Source organism: Sinocyclocheilus grahami, unplaced genomic scaffold (assembly GCF_001515645.1).
Source record: "Sinocyclocheilus grahami isolate Dianchi unplaced genomic scaffold, SAMN03320097.WGS_v1.1 scaffold361.1, whole genome shotgun sequence".
Taxonomy (NCBI): Eukaryota; Metazoa; Chordata; class Actinopteri; order Cypriniformes; family Cyprinidae; genus Sinocyclocheilus; species Sinocyclocheilus grahami.
The window spans coordinates 763,067-783,442 of record NW_015505540.1 but is presented as its reverse complement, the minus strand read 5'-3'; the positions used below and the strand labels follow the sequence as shown (position 1 = coordinate 783,442).

General features: G+C 37.0%; 3 protein-coding genes across 3 annotated transcripts in view; 1 reads left to right on the top strand and 2 right to left on the bottom strand.

Moving 5' to 3' along the window:
- Positions 1 to 354: 354 nt before the first annotated feature.
- Positions 355 to 2,281, top strand: LOC107549065 (interleukin-1 receptor-associated kinase 1-binding protein 1 homolog). The gene is made up of 4 exons (XM_016229997.1): positions 355 to 715; positions 791 to 856; positions 941 to 1,071; positions 1,205 to 2,281. The coding sequence occupies exons 1-4, from the start codon at positions 422 to 424 to the stop codon at positions 1,458 to 1,460; spliced, it is 747 nt and encodes a 248-aa protein (XP_016085483.1). The 5' UTR covers positions 355 to 421; the 3' UTR covers positions 1,461 to 2,281.
- A 3,347-nt stretch (positions 2,282 to 5,628) lies between these two features.
- LOC107549066 (uncharacterized) lies at positions 5,629 to 9,234 on the bottom strand. The gene is made up of 6 exons (XM_016229998.1): positions 9,083 to 9,234; positions 7,248 to 7,337; positions 7,076 to 7,167; positions 6,760 to 6,914; positions 6,033 to 6,149; positions 5,629 to 5,924 (listed from the first exon to the last, which is right to left on the bottom strand). Exons 1-6 carry the CDS (start codon positions 9,208 to 9,210, stop codon positions 5,829 to 5,831), a joined length of 678 nt encoding a protein of 225 aa, XP_016085484.1. The 5' UTR covers positions 9,211 to 9,234; the 3' UTR covers positions 5,629 to 5,828.
- Positions 9,235 to 11,943: 2,709 nt separating this feature from the next.
- LOC107549027 (PH-interacting protein-like) overlaps positions 11,944 to 20,376 on the bottom strand; it is a 28,548-nt gene continuing 20,115 nt past the window's right edge. The window contains exons 20-29 of the mRNA XM_016229929.1: positions 19,123 to 19,278; positions 18,902 to 19,022; positions 18,636 to 18,761; positions 18,010 to 18,082; positions 17,767 to 17,823; positions 17,496 to 17,651; positions 16,247 to 16,399; positions 15,946 to 16,133; positions 15,450 to 15,844; positions 11,944 to 13,767 (exon numbers count right to left, since the gene is read on the bottom strand). Of these exons, the coding sequence (XP_016085415.1) occupies positions 13,091 to 13,767; positions 15,450 to 15,844; positions 15,946 to 16,133; positions 16,247 to 16,399; positions 17,496 to 17,651; positions 17,767 to 17,823; positions 18,010 to 18,082; positions 18,636 to 18,761; positions 18,902 to 19,022; positions 19,123 to 19,278 (2,102 nt within the window). The 3' untranslated portion in view covers positions 11,944 to 13,090. The remainder of the gene's footprint in view (positions 13,768 to 15,449; positions 15,845 to 15,945; positions 16,134 to 16,246; positions 16,400 to 17,495; positions 17,652 to 17,766; positions 17,824 to 18,009; positions 18,083 to 18,635; positions 18,762 to 18,901; positions 19,023 to 19,122; positions 19,279 to 20,376) is intronic.

Below are 20,376 nucleotides of genomic sequence, written 5' to 3'. Positions count from 1 at the left end.
CCTTTACTATTTACACATCGAAATTACACTTGAAATATTTTCAAACAATATAGTGTTTTGGAATTTACTAATCTGTATGTAAAAAAAAAAAGAAAAGAAAAAATGATGAAAATGCACTTGTTTTGTCAAACCCTCTGTGCAAAATGTGTCTTCAGCTCTTTAAAGCAGTTTGTTAATCTGTGCTGCCCTCTGCTGGTCAGTTCTCAAAAATAATTTGCTTTTCAAATGAAGCATATTTTAAACTCTTTGACCGATTTTAACTATTTGAAACGTACAGGCTGAAGCACGTTCCTGCCACCATGTACCAACACGAGCTCGGAGCATTTCAGATACTGCTGTAGTCACGTACAACAACGACGACGACATTTCCCGTCATGCACTGGACACGTTGCCATAGCGCCACGTTGGTTTACCAACAAGCATGGCGAACAGCCCGTCTCGTGTCTTTGCTGCAGTTTCACCGAGTGCTGGTGATGTTTACCGAGACGAAAACGAATCGGTGTTTAACCGGGGCCGCAAGCAAACACCCTTACACACTCAAAGCAACGCAAGAGTGGTTCAGATGACGGGCTGTGCGGAGTTATCGTGTCCTCCGGACCGCGCCACCGTCACCATCAGCGTCAAAAACAGTAAAGAACATGTTAACGACGTGACTAACAGCGTTACCCGAAGACTGGAGTACATACTACAGACTGCGAGACAGCATGATGTCAAGGTGCTAAATCATTAAAATCTGTGTATTTCTAAAGAAGGTAAGAACAAACAATTCTAATAGTTTCTTTCCAAACAGGAAGAAAACATCACTGTGACCAAGCATTTACAAAGAGAGGAAGAGCTCTTCCACATGCGAGCTGAGGTGCGATGGATAGTTGTTGCATGCGTCCTATTTTACCTATTTTATAACATATTTGCGCTTTAATTATCCATTTTGTCTGTGCAGGTGCTTGTGGTGTTTTCAGACTTTGAGAAGATGCAACAAGCACGCTCAGTTTTGATTGAAAAACTCGACAAAAGCGTGTGTGTTGGTGACCCTTACTACAGTCACAGCGCTGAAAGTCTGAATTTGTTAAGGTAAACAATGCTTGAACAATGTCAGTCCTCATATAAACCTCCACTGTTTGCCTGAACATAGCTTTGTTACATGAAATTAATTAATAAGCCTGTTTGAAAGAATGTCAAAACATTTTTATGATCTATTCTGCAGACGGCGAGTATGTTTGGAAGCTGTGGACAACGCCCGGCTAAAAGCCAGCGAGGCGTGTTGCATTCTGGGACAAGCTCTGGGACGGCCGCTGCTTGTACGTGAGGAGGAATCACGAGAGTGGACCAGCGGCCAGCATGAAGTGACTGACTCTCCTCCAACACTACATCAGAAGACTGGGGTTACATTAGTCTCTGCCTCTTCACGTGTATTTGTGGCCTTTGAATTGCGACCAATGGACAGCAACAGGAGGAAATGAGTTAAAGTTTCTGTTTAGCAATATTCATAGTACATGTTATTTCATTTATTTGCTGTTTTAACCTGTAAACACATAGTCCTGTTAAGTGAGCACCATAGATATTCACAAAAGGGCCTAAAAATAAAGATACCACTTGTTCCTACTGGTTTTTAACCAAATTCCAGAATATATTAAATAGCACTGTGTGAAACTCAAAAGATCATGCTAAAATTTGTTCCAAACATTGATAGAAATCAAGGCTAAATTCTCAAAGTTTAACGAATGTGTTAGATGAGCCTGTGTTTGAATAGGGAATACATGTACTGTATATTGTTGCATGAATGTGTCTAGACTTGCACACGTTCATTTCTGACAACAGCATATGGGCTACACATGTGCTAGATAACTAGAAAGATCTTACTCACTGCCTCTAACATGATTTGTCTTTAAAGTTAAACTCGCACTGGATTTCGAGGGGGAAAGTAAAATAGTGTGAAATAAGCTACTTGTTTCTGTGATGCTCCACCCATCTTTATATTCTCTTATACTTGCTTTGTCAGATGATCTAGCTTCATGGCACTAAACAAGACATTCATATCTTGCCTCCTTTAATATATATAGGTGAGTGTTTACCACCTGCCCTGGTAATAGATGTCAATTCTTGCATGACCTACAAACAGATTCATTTAGGCTTTGTGAAAATCTATTAGGAGGAAGTGACAGGAAAACCACTAGGGTTTGACGCAGTAACTAACTTTTCTTGATAGGTGAGGAAATAAGCTAAAAGCAAAGAGGACTGTATAGAGAGAAGAGCCTGCAGATTGTAAACAATAATAGCGCAAAGGGAGCATAAAGATACAGTCAGGGGCCTGTACCATGAAGCTGGATTAGCTGGCTAGCCAGGTAAGTTTTTGCACCAATTCTGGGTTTTATGTACCATGAAAGTGGCTTAGCTTTTAGCAGCATTCATTGCCTTAGTAACTTACGCTCCACAGCTAACCTGATCTGGGGCAGGTTATGGTCTGGTTTAGAGATCTCAAACCCAAATTTGACCAATCAGCGTCAAGCAAAGTGACGCATCTCTGACGCAATAAAGCCACTCCCCCAGTTTCTCTTACTCCAAATTAAAGGACGCTACATAGTAAAACATTTTTAAAGATAATATTGTCTGATTTTTTAGAGATGGTTATTTTTTATAATTATTTTATATTATGTATATAATTATTATACCCTTAATCCATTACACAAGCTAGCTTAGTTTATTTTAAATTTATATAAACATAGATAATATGCAATATAAATAAGTTTTAAAATCAATAGCTTGACTATATGAACTATATGAGCTTAGATTAAGTGTTTTTATACCTATAAATATCAACTCTATAACTTTTACATGTTTTCTTTAAGTTTTCCTTTTTCATGGATAGATCGTTTCATCTTGTAAGTGTGTTTAGATTCTTCATATTGTTGAATATTTTAATCTTTGGTAGTGAATCGCACTGACTCTCTTGCCAGAAGTGAATCACAGTTTCAAGGCATGTCATTGGCTGTTCATTACTGATGTCACTCTTTCATGTGCACGTGCTTCATTAACTCAGGATCAAGCCTGAGTTGACAGAGAAAGTTGATGATCAGCTTCATGGTACCAAAAAAGCCAGATTGGACTGGTTTGGTTTTGTCAACTCAAAACTAATCCTGTAACCCTGAGTTTGTTCAGCCACCGTCATGGTACAGGCCCCAGGTCTCAGGTCTGATTTGGATTAAGCTAAGAAACAGGCCGTCAAAGTGGATGTCTAAGTAAACTTGATTATTTTTGCCTAAAGGACAGCAAGCAATCAATAAAACCCCACAATGGGCAGTAAAAGACCAAAAACACAGGCACAAAACAAGGATCATAATAATGACTACAAGCATCCCTGAACAGACAATAGGCTTGAGTCAAACGAAAAGCCCAACTTGGCCTACAAATATGTAGTTTCTGTGCTACTAGAGTCATCTAACGGAACTACAAAAATAACGCATGCAAAACACTTTCACGCTTCATGCCTTCCCCAGATCAAACATCACAAACACAGCTCTAACAGGTCTATAAAAGTGACTACATGTAGGCTACATTCAATAAAGGTTCCAACATATTAGGAATACTTTTAACGTGAAGTTTAGCTTGCCTGTCGAGAAGAAACTCCGCAAGCTCGTCTGCCGACTGACACCCAAACATTCCATCAAATTCCTCCATCTTGTAAAACCACCGCCAATGTTTTATTTTGGTAAGGTTTCGAAATTTGTTGCACTTGCTAATAACGCACTATAACCGACTGAACACCCTTTGGCTCAGCCTGCTACAGTAGCCACGCCCCAAACTCTCGCTATTGGCTGAGCGGAGATACATAGGTTGACAGGCAGGTAGGACATCCTATCATTGGACGAACATTTTATGGCGAGATCTCCACAGAAGCAAAGCGAAATATTAGGCTTGTTTGAGATGGCCTCGCCTGAAATGAAGGCGAGAGTAGGCGGCTGCAGTGAGGGGAGGAGTGAAATAAGCACAGTCAAGACGGACAGTTCTGACCTCTCGAAGTAAACAGATACCTACGAGATTACTTATTTTGTTACTGTCTTCTTGCACTGTTTCATTACATTAATGTTGTTCATCTTTTTCTATTTTTCCTTTACATTTCAATGTTTCTCGTTGTATTGTTCTGATGTATGGCATATAATAATAATAATAAAAAAAGATACCTACGAGATCAAAGGCAGATATCGCATAGTGCTGTGCTGCTGATTAACATGATATGATTTCAGTTCTGTTGCCTTTATATAAAAATAAATATGATGAACAAGACACTCAAAGATACCTACGAGATCAAAGGCAGATATCGCATAGTGCTGTGCTGCTGATTAACATAATATGATTTCAGTTCTGTTGCCTTTATATAAAAATAAATATGAACAAGACACTCAAAGTGCTTGCTATTTAATTCCATACGAAAGGCGTATTTATCATCCATTTTTACTTTAATACAAAAATTTTAGATTTTTATAGAAATATGGCAACAATCACATTATCTCACACAGAGATGGCACTGGCATAGTGTTTGGGAACATTCATGCATAATTTAAATAAATCAGATAGAAAATAAAATATTTTAGAAGAGAACACAGCATCACGGTTGCCTGAACCAATGAGCATTAAGCTGTGTCGTCAGTCAGTCGTTTCCCATCATGCTTTTGATCAGCGCAGTCGGTGGAGAGCAACTGCGCTCGACTGCACAATCCGACACAGCCGCCTCGCCGTCGCGAGTTTTTTGCAACAAGTCAGCATGACATCAGAGCAAGTCGGACGTAACTCGGACACTTTTCTAACCAGCATGCATCTCGCTGTGTCAAACAAGCCTAGTGACAACCACCTGCTCAGATGCAAAGCGAAATATTGACAACCACCTGCTGTTAATGAACATTTTAATAAGAGTTTGAAACAACACACGACCATAACGACTACCACACTATTTTCATGACTGCTATTTATGGTTCAACACTCCAAAAAAACCTCAAGCTTGAAGGAAAAAGCACGCCACATACCTGCATGTGCCGAACACGTGACAATGGCCTAGATCTCAGCGACATGTTCATGCACTTAAACATGTCAGATTTTTTTAATGAATATGTGTTTTTGGAGGACCAACGTGTACTCGGCGTTTCCCAATGCATTATGGGAATGGCACATAGAATGATGGCTTTTAAGAAGGAAAAACACAACATTTCAAGTAGGCCTATTTCAAATAAATTAAACTTTAATAAGAAGACATGTTTGTATCAATGGCTTTACTTTGAACACTGTTTACCACATTCTCAATACTGTTTTAAACAACAAATCCTTCTATTTTTCTCATGTAAATAAATATGCTATGTGGTATTAACAGAAAGTTAAAGTAATTCATTTTCTGGAACCCATCTGAGTCAGATCAACATGTGTGTATTTTGACCCAAGGGCATTTTGAAACATTTCATTTAATCTATAATTGACCTTTAACATCACAGTCAATTTTCTTCACAACTTTATCCCTTGCAAAGTCTGCAAGTCATTAATCTTTTTAAGAATATAAAACGGGAATACTAAAAATTGCTTTTTGTGTTTTTTTTTAGTTCTGCCCTGAGAAAGCAGACTAAGACAAGTCTAAACAAGACTAAGTTTAATAACTGAAATTACTCAGTCTATATTTATATGGGGTGTGTAAACAAGATATATCTCTCAAATTTTCTTGCTTCCTTTTGTCTTTGTGCTTTTCGATTGCTTTAAAAGAATCAATACTGTCAATGAAGGGTAGCACATCATGTCTGTGTTCTCAAGCATTTCAAAGTGTTTTTAAAACCTCTCGGGTTTACACTCCTTCAGTCGTGAGGGTAGATTTCTTGCAACCATTCCTCCATCACAAACTTTTCCCCATCGAAGTGTGAAAAATAGTGCTGTAGAGCAGGAATGTCCGGCTGTAGCACAAGACAGACACAGATACTGATTAAGATGGAACCTTACGAAACTACCAAGAAAACACAAAAGTTATAAGAAGGAAATAAAGGTAAAAGATTTCTCTGTACCTGAAGGCCTTGAAAGAGCTTGATATTATACTGGGGAACGTAACCAATCAATATTGATGAGGAATCGGGTCCACTGAACATAATTCTGTAATGAGGAGTGTCCTTGGCTCTCTCCAGCTACACACAAATACACCTTTTTAATGGACTGCTGTTATATTTCTGTGGTTTCAGGTTCATTGTCAGGTCATCATTTACACTCTTACAATTAAAAGGTTCTTTATTGGCATTGATGGTTCTGTGAATAACCTTTAACATCCACCTTTTGAATGCACAAAATAGAGTTGGGGTACTTGGACTTGGACTCATATTCAGACTTGGGACTCCACTCCGGTGGACTAGGACTCTGACTTGTACTTGGGCATTTTGGACACAGAACTTTTTCAGAGTACAGATTATTCCACGTCATGTATAACGTGAAAGATAAAAAAATAAGTAACAACATAAAATTAAGATAAAGACATTAATAAATGTCTTCCACTCAAACTCAATTGGTTAAAGACAAGGACTCAGACCAAAGGTGGACTCAGACTCAGTTCTTTATAGTGGTTCTTTAGTTTATTTAAATGCTTTTCACACTAAGAAAAGTTCTTTTAAGAACTGATCACTGAAAGGTTTTTTGGGGAACCCAAAATTGGTTCTTCAATAGCTTATCACTTTGAAAATCCACTTTTGGAACCTTTATTTTTATTTCATTTAAATGAAAATAGTTTTTATGTACTTTACAAACCTCTGAGTATTTCATTCTCTTGATCCACTCTGGTGGGACTCTGAGTCCTGCATCCCATCCTACGATCACCCCCACCATATTATTCTGTGTCATCACAACTTGGCCTACACGGTGCAGCACGTATGCCGGCCTGGGGCTTCGCACCTCCTTTGACACTGAACAACAATAATCTGTCATGTTCTGTTGCTTGTATTTTTCCACATAATACACATTCATATCACAGATAAAAACAAAGTAAGTTTTAATGCCAGATTATATAAATATATATACACTATCTAAATGACTGCTTTCATTTGAGATAATTCAGACAAATTACCTGCAAAGTACCCATGCTCATTGTCATGCATCATCAACTCGATTGCAAGCGCTTCTTCCAGAGTTTGATACTCCTCTTCCTCTGCGAAGGTCCTGTAACATGACATGACATCCCACTTCAGCATCGGAGTAAATAAGAATTCATTTAAAAAGATAATTAGCATTAGACTTACGGTAGTTTGGGAATCCAGGCATTTAGCCAGTCAACCCAAGCAGCTGTGTTCAAGTAGGATTTTCTTATGGAGTCCCATGTGTCAAGGATTCTGAATACGAAAGATGTAATGGAATATTTCAAGCAGCGACAACAGCACCATACAGTGTCACATGTTTAACTTTTTTTTGTTTTTCTGTTGGAAATATTTCAACTTCCTAATTGAGAAGCACAGTACCAGAGTGCTAAAGAAACTGATTAAAAATGCCTAACCACCAAACCTGAAATACCGTGTCTAAGAATTTTTTAAATAAAAATTTATATTTTAGGCAAAAATGTTATGAATGTACACTACCGTTCAAAAGTGTGGGGTCAGAAGATTTTTTGATGTTTTTGACAGATTTCTTTATGCTCACCAATGCTGCATTTAAAATACTGTAAAACAGTAATACTGTGGACTACAGTTTAAAATGACTGGCTTCCATTTTAAAACATTTTAAAATGTAAGTAATTACTGGGATGCCAAAGCTAAATTTGTCTTTAGTGTCACATGATCCTTTAGAAATCATTCTAATATGACCAGGGCCGGATTTACCTCTTTTCGTGACAAAGGCAAAACACATTTGTGGGCCCCCCTTCCCTATTAATATGTTAGGCCTAATATCACCACCCAAGCAAACAAAAATATTTCTTAATCAGTGCAAACCGTTACAGTGTTTTCTATTGCAATAAGCGCTTGCATTCAGTCAATAAAAATCGAATGTAGTTCTTAATTTGTTTGAGAACTGAGAAAGACCACTTCGGGAGTGCATTATTTCTCTAATAATTTTAACGGCCTGGAGTCACAACCACACATCAATACTGTTCAGATGATTTGTTTCAAGACATTTGACATGTTTCCGTCCTGAAATCTCGTGTGTTATACTAATTTTTTACGCACCTCATCCCAAACCTTCCGTTGCAAATTCCAAAACGTAATTTTAGAGCTAATAACGGCGGCTTGAGCCATTGATATGCAGGCTAATGCAGTCTAATGCGGTTATTAGAGAGAGAGAGAGAGAGGGAGAGAAAGATTAAGCGCGTGTACTAACAGCGAATCTTTAAGTTAAACTGCTTCAAGAACCTTGCAACTGAGAAATGTCATGTAGCTTTTCAGCTGCGAAACTATTTTACTGATAAACTCGCGGTGCAGTGCTGACAAGAAGTTTCTGTTTGCACTGTGTGTGCATCTGTGAGAGAGACTGGGAGAAAGAAAGCCTGATTTCCGTAGCCTACATAAAAAAGGTGGAAGACCTGGAAATAGTTTGTCATTTTATTTTTTACCCTATTGTTTGTTATATTTATTTGCTCAATGTCTTCTGGGGTTTTGGTTCTTTTACTGTTGTAGATAGCCCATAGTAGGCCTAGGCTATAACAAAAATATTATATATCTCTTCATTGTGTTTGGGCCCACCTGGACGAGCGAACATAGGCACGTGCCTAGAATGCCTATGCTTAAATCCGGCCCTGAATATGACGATTTGCTGCTCAAGAAACATTATCTAGCTATTACTATCAAAGTCTAAAACAGTTATGTTGATTAATATTTTGCGTAAATCATGATAGGCTACATTTTTACAGGATTCTTTGATGAACTGAAAGTTAAAAAGAAATGAAATGATTGTTACTTTTGATTAACTTAATGCATCCTTGCTGAATAAAAGTATTTAAAAAAATAAATCAATAAATACTGACCCCAACTTCTCAGTTGTAGTGTATAAGAGAGGATACAATGCAGTTTTTTAAACACCTTCTTCATTTGAAATAGTCCCGTAGTGTGACACACACACACACACACACACACACACACGTGTTTACCTCTGAGTGGCGATGTGTCGTTGTGTCGCCGTGCCGCTTGTCCATTTGGAGATGAGATACTGCGCAGGTAGAGCTGACAGCAGGAGCGTCAGCTGCACGATCACACCTAACGTGATCTGAGGCATCATTGCCTGTACATTCAATATGACAGAGATTTCACATCAGCACATTGTTAGCCTACTGTTGTAACTTTTGCTGTTACTTTATCCAAAGCGACTTACAAATGAGGACGATAAAAGCAGTCAAAACTAACAAAAGATAATAAATATATAAATAAAAAATAAATATATATAAATTATATTTTTATATATAATTTTTTTAATGTATATAATTGGGCTTGTGGTACATTTTCCTATATACATTTCCTATACCTTTTCATATGGATATATATATATACAATGTATATATATACTGTATGTAATATAGTAATATGTAATATGTAATAATATAATTTTTTTTATGTATATAATAAAACTAGTGGTTTATTGCATGTGCAATTCCAACTAATGTACGAAAGAGGGCGCTGATCTCCATGAAATGGTTTATCATCGACCATTTAATGATTTGAAATGTTATCTTGACCCTCATAGTTACATTTAGTATATTATCAATATGATGCATGTTCATATTAATATTTATCTGATGCATGTAAGGTAACAATCCTTGGAATTATAAGAGCAAAATTTACTAGCTTTCTCTAGCTAAAGAAACATTGTAGTTTAGTTAAGTTTTAAATTCGCAACAGAAATGCCTGTAATGTTATTGGAAATCACAATTTTTGTTTTCCCTGATATGTCCAGGTTTCCCATGAGTGAAATGATAACACAACTATGTTAAAGAATGGAAGCACAAGACAGTATGTGGAAACACAAATGTTTATTTCCTTAAAATATCAGTATGAACTAATGTGACAGCAGTACACCCTACACATACATTCTATTTAACGTCTTTATTTACACTTTTTCCTTTATATAAAAGTATACAAACTAACATAGAAAGACCTCTCAGTCTGAGGATATAAGACTGGAGAGGGGAAAAAAGACCCTGACCCCACAAACATGACTGTACCTTCAGATTTAAAAGACCGGAGAATATACTAACATGCATCCATCTTTGATCTCCTCTAAAACCTGTCAATCAGTTTGTGAGATGTCACTTCCTGTGCAGTATGGTGGCAATAGAGGGGTCGTGACTCGTGAGTCAGATATAATACAGTTTTCATGTAGCAACAGATTATAAACGCCAGCTCAATAAACATGGGTCTTGTACATAAACACACACACAGAAATGGACATCACATACACTCAAGAGTCTCATTCAAAGGCTTTGGTTCATCAAACCAGTTTTAAAGCTATGGGCTGGATTAGCTCTATCGTAATGGATGACCCAGACCACAACTGCTGAAAAGTACGCAAGAACCGACAAAATCACATAGCGACAAACCAGACTGAATGTAATCCAGCTCTCTTATAAAAGAGACTATGCTGCATATGTGAGTCCGGACTTCAAGGTGGGATACAATACCTTAATTCTTCAGTTTTACATCACAGACACGTACATACACACAAAAAGTCAAGGCACATTCAAAACACAGAATACGACATGCACACTGCCTCTTTGTGTGATTCGCTGCCCTGCGGTTTCTACTTAAGCCGAGTCGATGCATCAGAACGGGAAATATCAAACACAGTGTTTCAATGTGATTGGGCAAAAACAAAGTCCTCTCTGCTAATGAAATAAGCAGTTCCACAGTAATTGAATGAGTTTAGCTAATACAGAGAAAGAGTCCTGCTCACTGAGCTACATGAATCTACAGGTACAGTGTTGAGACAGTGAGGCAATGAACTTAGCTACACACATATAATAACAACTGTCAAAAATGGTTTGGAGGAGCATCAAACAGTGGCATCAAAAGTATTTGAATACATGAGAAATGCCTTAAAATATATGAATGTCATTGCATTAAATATCAAAATATCAAACTAAGAGGCACTTTAGAAGAAAGCAAAATATTTCACAAAAAACTGGTTTATTGTTCCAAGTGAAAATAAATTATTTGGATACTTTCTGGTTGTTTAATGCCATGAACTACTGTGGTTGGTCTACTAGAACACCAGCGTAAACTTAAGGGGAATATCCCCCGCCCCAAAAAAATACAAAATAAATAATAATAATAAAAAATGATCAAACATTTAAGCATATGAGTTTTTAATAAATGAATCAAAGTAGTTACAATCAATTGTACACTATTTTTCAAAAGTTTTGGGTCAGTACTTTTTTTTTTTTTTAAATAAATGAGTATTTCTGTTCAGTAAATGGATCAAAAGTGACAGCAAAGAAATTTACAGTTACAGAAGATTTCTATTTCAAATAAATGCTGTTTATTTGAACTTTCTATTCATCAAAAAATCCCGAAATTTGAAAACTGTATCACAGTTTCCACAAAAATATTAAGCAGCACAACAGTTATCAACAATTAATAATAAAAAAAAATGTTTCTTGAACACCGATGAGCATATTTCAATGATTTCTGAAGAATTATCTGACACTACAGACTGGATTAATGGTTGCTGAAATTCAGCTTTGCCATCACAGGAATAAATGTATTTTTAAACATATGTTCAAATGGAAAACAGTTATTTTAATAACATTTTACAATATTTCAGTTTTTACTGTATTTTTAATCAAATAAGCACAGCCTTGGTGAACATAAGAAAAAGCCCCAAATGAAAATGCTGCTTGTTTGAAAATGTTTTGCATTTCACTTGCATCAATTTTGAGATAAAAAAAAAACATTAATAATAATTCTAAATTAATAATGATTTATCATTAATATAATAAGTCATATAATTAATTTTCAAATTGATATATAAAATTATCAGCCATATTTTCAAAAACTGCCACGGAAAGTGAAGTTAGTTCTGAGAAAATCTCCACCATCATTTGTTTGCAAAAGCCACCTGATTTGATATTTCATTCTCTAATGCAATGACATTCACACATTAAAACTGGTTTAAGTGTCCAAACACTTTTTTGTGGCCACTGTATTTATAAGTCTTGGTTCTAGTTAGGGATCACAGTGCATTTTGGGAGCCTGATTAAACAGGCATGGAGTGATGATGTCACTATCATTACACACCTCAACAACTGCATGAACTCAACACGCGCACGTGCACACATACACACACAGTGGTCATGGGTAGATATGCTGCTCACTAATCTCTATCCCAGCAACAGATCAAAAACACACGTTTGTACTGGATAATCAATGCGCAAAAGCATCAAACACACTTTCTCTCATAACTTGGGGAGTACAAAGGAGCCAAAATTTATTGAATGTATGAAAAGGCACAAGGTATTGCTAATTATATAAAAACATGCGTGAATTACCACTGCCACTGATCTTGACTGGCAGAGAAAGACGTTAAAAAGACAACATGTGATTTATGAGGTCCTTCTCTGCACTCCACTACTGCTTTACAGCCACTTACACAATGATCTGTTAAAAATAGATTTTTCTGAACAAGTGTTTGATTTGTCGCCCTTAGCAACAACCGTGTAAAAACAATGCATAAAATTAACAGTTTAAAGAAACAAGACAGAGTAAAAGAAGTTATTTCACACTCACACACACTTGAACATCCTCAAATAAGTGCTTTCTTTAAAGATGAAATCAGGTATTTGGATTCATAAGACTGTATAAGTCCCTTTCTTCACTGGCATTCAAATAGTGCATATGAAAATCAGTATTTAACTGCATTTGTGATTTTTCTGTGGAAGAAAATGTATCAGGTGATTTCAAGGGGTGATTTTATCAGGGGATTTCGAGGGGCTGTGACTCTTGAAGTCACCAAAAGAGTCAAAGATTCAAACCGTGAGAATCTATTTAGAGAGTCCGAATGAAAGATTCAGATAATCATGAGTCTGATAGCAGCAGGAATGGTTTCCCCTCTCCAGTGGGGCGAGGATAAGGGGTTGTGTCGCATAGGACATGCAAAGTTGGCATTGTTACCAGCCAATAAGGTTGGCTTTGGCCTTCTCGGTGAGCTTGCGGACTCTCCCTTTGCTTGACGTGCCGAAAGTAATCGAGGCATCCTCAAACAAAAGCTGTCTTTGATCTTCTTCAGAGTCTTCTTCGTTATAGAAAGCTGTCCTTCGGCCCTGGTTACGCGTTCTCATCTGCCCTTTCGAGCTCCCATCCTCTCCCATATAAATGTCAGGCTCCTCCCCCAGGGCGGGGCCTGGTGTAGGGGGCGTGGTTTCTTCGTTGCCACGCCGACTGCTCCTTCTGAGAGCTTTGGGGCTTGAAGGAGCTGGGGTATCCGGCGTCCTGATGACTCGTGGTCTACCTCGTGGTTTCGAACACTCTGGAGTCACTACCCCTGAATCGGAAAGACTACTGTCCTGGGCTGTAGAAGAAGCCCCGCCCTCATCACCAGTAGACAGATGAAGCTCCTCCTCGTGGGAGGAGCTTCTTCGTAGGGACTCCAGCTCTTTCTTGCTTTTCCTCCCTCTCTTTTTTCCAGAGGCCTGGGATAGTGGGGGTGACGGTACCACTACTGGCGTTCGTATTTGTGTTTCTAATCTCGGTCGGCCCCGACCTCTTCGTACCACTCCCAGAGTCACTTGACTATGACCATTCAAATGCAAACTGTTTTGAGGAGAAGAGTCATGCTCGACTAGACCTAAGAGAGAATAAGAATATAATTACAGATCAAACATTCATATATTCATGCAACAGATGCTTTTTTCCAACATGGCTAACAATATATTTCAATTTTTTTAATCAGCATGTGCGTTCCCTGGCAATTAAACACATGACACATGGAAAGATCCATGGATTTCCACTTCACACGGCTGTCATTCACAACATTCTACACATCACATCATGTTTGTTTATTAAATTCTAATTTTATTTTGCTTTAAGCTATGATTAAGTGTGTAACAATCTGCAAAATTCTAGAGATTTTCCCAACATCAGTGCAGAAAAAAAAAAATATATATATATATACATATATATATATATATATATATACACATGTATATATATATATAAAACATTAAAAATGAAAACACACAAAAAAGATTAAAGGGGTCATATGATGTTGCTAAAAAGAACATTACATTTGTTGCATCTAGTGGGGACATAATTACGGATTATAATGACTTCTACTGTCTTTTTACACGTTGCGTTGCCTCACGCCGCGTAAACATAAAACCATGTCGGCATTTGTGATCGGAGAAATGACAAACAACAAGTGCTACTCTACACTGCTCAAAACTCGCATTTGAATCGTCAGTGGCAAATTCTTTAAATATAAAAAACGTACTTACACTCTGTAAGTCAGAACAGCCGGCATTGTAGTCTACTCTACCAGGATCAGGAAACAGTTCTCCATAAAATGCGCCGCACACATCTGAATATTTGGGTTGAACTGTTCTGGAACAGTGTTGTAAATACAACTTAACAACTGATTTCTAGTCGTGTCCTCTTTTGGAAGGCCAAACAAAGTAGTTTCGCTTTCACAATGAAACACACAGCATCACACACTGTGGCCTTGAGTGAGCGGAGGCTGGCGGGTTAGAGTGAGGAACGGCGTGGCCGGCGGATTCGACGAAGGAGCACAGCGCCTTCACGACATTGCGGCAGCGGCAACAATAATACTACAGCGAGAATAAAAGTTACGCCTTCTTTCTTTGCATGAACATTTGGGCGGCGTTATGCAAATCTTCCCACATCGTGATGTAGACATGTGGGGGCGTGTTAGAACGAGCCGTTTTAGGTAGGCGTGGTTGACTCTTAACTTTTATATAGAATATCTCTTTGGATTTGAGACTTTACAGATGTTCTTTAAGCACCAAGAGCTTGTAACACTCCAAAGAGAAAGGAAATATTGAAATCGCATCATATAACCCCTTTTAATCATGTCAGAACATTTAAATCCGAAGAAGTATTCTCAGTTCAGTTTAAAATGTTTTACCACATCTAGAAAAATCTAAATTTTCCCCAACATTAGTGCAGAAAAAATATATAATTTTTTTTTTTTAAATCAAAACAAAAAAGTTACAGTCATTAAAAACATTTAAATCTGCAGAAGTAAATTTCAGGAAAAAAACCTGAAATATGCAGAAGTACTTTAAGTTCATTTTAACACATTTTACTATTCAATAATCTTCGCCCAAATCCCTGTTTTAACATTTGTAAAAATTTTTAACAATATTTACTGCTGAAATCAGCAAAATTACACAGATTCTCCACAAAATCAATGCAAAAGAAAGTTTTAAATCAATTTAGGAAAAAGTTTTAATGAGCAGAAAAAAGGTGATTGATTTCAACTAATGCTTAGTTTAATCATCTGTTACTGACCTGGTGTGAGTTTTACAGGTGTCCGAAGTTTCCTACGAGACTCTCTGGCCCCGCCCTCATTTGTGTGGGGAACTGCAGAGCTCTCGGTTTCCCTGGAGACACCAATGGAGTGAGAGTTCTGGGTGCGCAGGACTCTAGAGGAGGGCTCTGCTGTCTTACTGTGGGTGGGTGGAGGGGGAGGAGCTGACTGTGTAGAAGGTGCGTCTGTGAGTTGTGTTCCAAAGCGGGCCGAGCTACGTGTCCGACCAGGGACAACAGGAGGCTCAGCCCTGCTGTTGATTTGTGGATGTGTTTGCCGTAAAGAAGGAGCCCGGGAAGGTCCAGCAGGAGTGGGCGGAGCTGCATTGTTCGATCGAGGAGGAGCACGAGACGAAACCCGCCGCTTCCTTTCTGGACTACAAATCAGAAAAGAAGAAAATGTATATGCAACGTTTAGAAACAGTGACTAATTCTAGAACATAATATTTTGCAATGACCAATCAGATGCTGTTTGTACCTAGAGGCGGAGCTTGAAGGTGAAGAGCTCTTCCTCCTCTTCACAGACTGTCTGGTCAAACGCTCTGTGTGCAGCCGCTGACGGGTGAATCGCTCACTGTGCAGACTTTGAGCAGCTTTAAAATCGGTCAGGATCGAACTGATATGCTCTTCAAACAGAGCGGACAATCGCAGACTCATGCTATAGATCTGCATACACAAAAATGCACATGTATTAAAATAAACTAGATGAACTGGTTTGACTATCGCATTACTGTCTGTTTTGAAAATGAAAGGATAATAATTGCTCATTGATTTCATACCCTGGACTTTTTGCTGGGTGTATAGGCTTTGGAGTTGCTGAAGATGAGACGTACATCTTTACAAAGATCCATGGGAGTGTCATACTCTCCTTCTAACAGGCGGTTCAAGACAGTCCCAAAGTCCATAGGAGTGTCCACAATGTCCAAGTAGTCCTGAGAGAGGTATTTTTGATGAACAGGGCATATAAGCAGACAGTGCACTGCAAAAAATTATTTTCTTAATCAGTATTTTTGTTTTGTTTTCCAGTACCTAAACATCCTTTAAACAAGATGTATTTATTTGACACTACTGTTCATAAAATGTTGGGGTCTCTTATGCTCACCAAGGCTGCATTTATTTGGTAAAAATAAGTGATATTGTGAAATATTATTACAATTTAAAATAACTGCTTTCCATTTTTGAAATATTTTAAAATGTAATTTATTCCTGTGATGACAAAGCTAAATGTTCAGCAGCCATTACTTCAGTCTTCAGTGTCACATGATCTTTCAGAAATCATTCTAATATGCTGATTTGGTGCTTAAGAAACATTTTTTTTTATTATTATCAAGGCTGCAAAACAGTTGTGCTGCTTGTTATTTTTGCGGAAACCATAATAAAAAAAGATTTCAGGATACTTTGATAAATAGAAAATTAATTTAGAACAAGAACCGACAGCAAGAACAGCTTTTGTTTAAAACAGAAATCTTTTGAAACACTACAAATGTCTTTACTATCCCTTTTGATCAATTTAATATATCCTCGTTGAATAAAAATAAAAATTCTTACTGACCCCAAACCTTTAAATGGTAGTGTATATAAAATCATGATAATAAGAGAAAGAGAATATATCTTACATTTATTTTTCCTACCCAGCTGACCAATTGTTTTTTTTTCTGGAATATGATTTTTTTTTTAAACTGCCAATCATCTTTTTTATTAATTTATCTTGCTTCAAGCAAGTTTAGGTATTTTTACTGGAAAACAAGCAAAAGTACTATTTAAAAATATTTCTGCAGTGTGTGTGTAAATACGCTATGTATATGTGTAGTTGAAAAAAAAATTCCCTGAACAAATTAGCGGAAAATTTATACTTTTTCATGAGTTTTTGAATTTTTGCTTGTCCAAACGTTATAAATATTGGTATGTCAACAAACAGCAAGCGGTCTGAGGCTGAGACTATGGCATCCCTCATAATTCCCACCTGTAGCTATAGGTATGAACTAGAGTTTTGTGTGTATGTGTTTTCTACATGTGTCTGTGTGTTACCGGATACTCCTCCAGATCCACAGGTTGTCTAAAAGGCTCTGAATCTTCACACTGAAAGATGAGCTCCAGCAGCTCTCTGCAGCGCCCCTTCCAGCTCTGAGGGTCTGATGATGGTTTACTGCGCAGACTCCTCAGGATAGGCTGCCGCTGCCGCCTCTGAAATGGAAACACACTCTCAATTAGTCATGATTACCAGATGTAAACAATCTCTATGTATAATCAAATCTAATCTTATCTTATGTTAAACTTGTATAATATCAGTTAAAGTTACCTTCTTATTGCGGCTAGATGTACAAGGTGCCTCATGCTCTTCATCCTCATCTTCATCCTAAGTTGGGAAAAAGGTGTCAATCAAGTCATGTTAAGTACTGACATAAAAATATGCACATTTATATTTCATGAATTCCAAGTGCTTGCAAGGCAGCAAAAGAACTGTGTTAAAGGCACAGTAGTAATGTATTAAATCTCTTTCACATATAAGTGGTTTACGAGTGTGTGTTTCAATGGCACTTACATCGCTTGAATCTGAGAAAGTGTTTTTCTTCATACTGTTATACAGTGGAATAATATCTGTACAGCTTTGGTCCCTAAAGAACACAGACATATAGACAGGCAGTTGAAAAGCAGCCCAATGTATGGCTAAAAGCTAGGGATGCACTGATGCATCGGCAATAATCAATTTCATGTTTTTCCATTAACTAATATATGGACGATATTAAAATGTATACTATTTTGTCTAAATGAATAAAAAACAAAACACTATAATAAAAAAAACTAAAATCGATTAAAAAAACTGTTTAATTTAATTTAAATGCTACAAGTGAATTTCTGCATCACAGCATTATAACAATGTCAATAATGGATATTAAATTTGAGATTTGCTAAATATTAAATTTAAGAGTGTTAAATCATTAGTGTTTTTTAAATATTAACTTTAAGTGAGCATTACATGATTGCAAAAGCAATATAAAAGTAAAAATACAGAAAATGAACATGCGTAACTGACTATACAATATTTAACAATACATATAAATTAAAATGATAATGACTGATAATCCATTTGCTATCGATATATTGTGCACCCCAATTCAACACCACTGGTTTGGTTTTATTTGTAATTTTTATCTGTGATTAACTTACTTGATAAATTGTAGCATGAGGTCAGATACGAATTTGGCAGTTTTAACAATGAATGCGCCTGGTTCATTGAAGGTTTGAGCGTTGTGTTCAATGTAGCGTACCTCCCACATCAATGACGACATTCTCCTGACAAAGGCAAGCAAATAACAGATGCACATATAATTTGATATGATCTACTTTAGAAGTACACACTAATTTTTGGAATATATCAAGAGTTTATATACGTAGGTATTTGACTGTCATGTCCATTCAGAGTTTGTGCTGACCTATAGAAACGGTTCTGTAGTCTTTGTCGGATGGTGCTCAGATCTGTGACGTAAGCAACTACGGTGCAATACGTTGGATATGCCTGCAAGTCCACTGGCAGTTCAAATGGTACAGCCACATCTGAAGGAAAGAAAGAACTACTGTTATATTCCATCCTTTTTGGACACAACCATAGTAATAAAAATGAGCTATCATGTAATGCTAAATGAAAACGTCATACCCAAAGTGCAAAGCTGGTCGATGCCTCTGATGATGCGTTCACACTCTTCGTCACGTGTGCATGAGCCCCACTCTCCTTCTAGGGGCTTGCACAATAATGCCTTCTGCTCCTCCTCAGTTAGAGGCACACTCAGACCTAACTCGTCAGGAAATGCTGCTGCAGACAGACGGAGAAAATGAGATGGAGGAAAACAAGAGGCAGACAATCACAACTCAGTTTGGATTGGTTATTTAAACAATGCCAGCTAGACATATGAACAGTCTCAATCTGATGGTTGCCATGATTGCGGCTACCATGTTTGTGTGTGTGTGTGTGCGCGTCTGGTTTTGCCTAATGTCACCACAAGGACAGTAACAACCTGAAATCAGTAACACTTTGGGCACCTGGCAACAGTTCCAAATAGGAAAAGTTTGCTCAATAAACATGCTCAATTATGTTTTAATGGAAATGTAAAAAATAAAATACAAAAAACCAAAGGTCACAAAGCCAATCACCTAAGGAACCACACTCAAGGTCTTTTATTAGAGCTGAAAATATTTTAAAATATGGGAGTGTGATACCCTGTATGAAATCATAGCCGAGTTATATTTCTCAACATGTGCTTATGTGCTTTTGCTGTGAAAATGAATGTGCTATGAGATTAATTAAATGTTTAACATCATTAAATTTACCACAGTTAATGCATTTATCTAATGTGATCTTACAACAGTAAGATCTAGTTGTATCAGCACAGGTGGTTCAATACACACCCAAAACAATCTTACATTTAAAAATGATGGGGGGGGGGGAATATTTTTACCTGAAATCTTTAATTGATCCAGGTGAAATATACAAGTCATAATTCATATAAAAGTTTAGGATCAGTAACATTTCTAAAAGTTTTGAAAGAAGCCTCTTATGCTCACCAAGACTGCCTTTATTTGATCAAACATACAGTAATATTGTAAAATACATATATTTTTCAGGATTCTTTGATAAATAGAAAGCATTTATTGAAACTGATTTTTCTGTAACAATGTAAAAGTCTTTATGTAAAAATATAAAAGTCACTTTAGATCAATTTAATGCACCCTTGCTTTTATTAGATCTTTTTTATTAGTAATAAAAGAGCAGCTAGAAAAAAAGTACATTAATTTGCAAGCTTTCACAGAATTGTGAAATTACACATATAATCTCTATATATTTATTTCTAGGCAAATTAAAGCAAGTTTAAATTAACTGTGTTCAAAGCAAAAAAAAAAAGAAATATATATA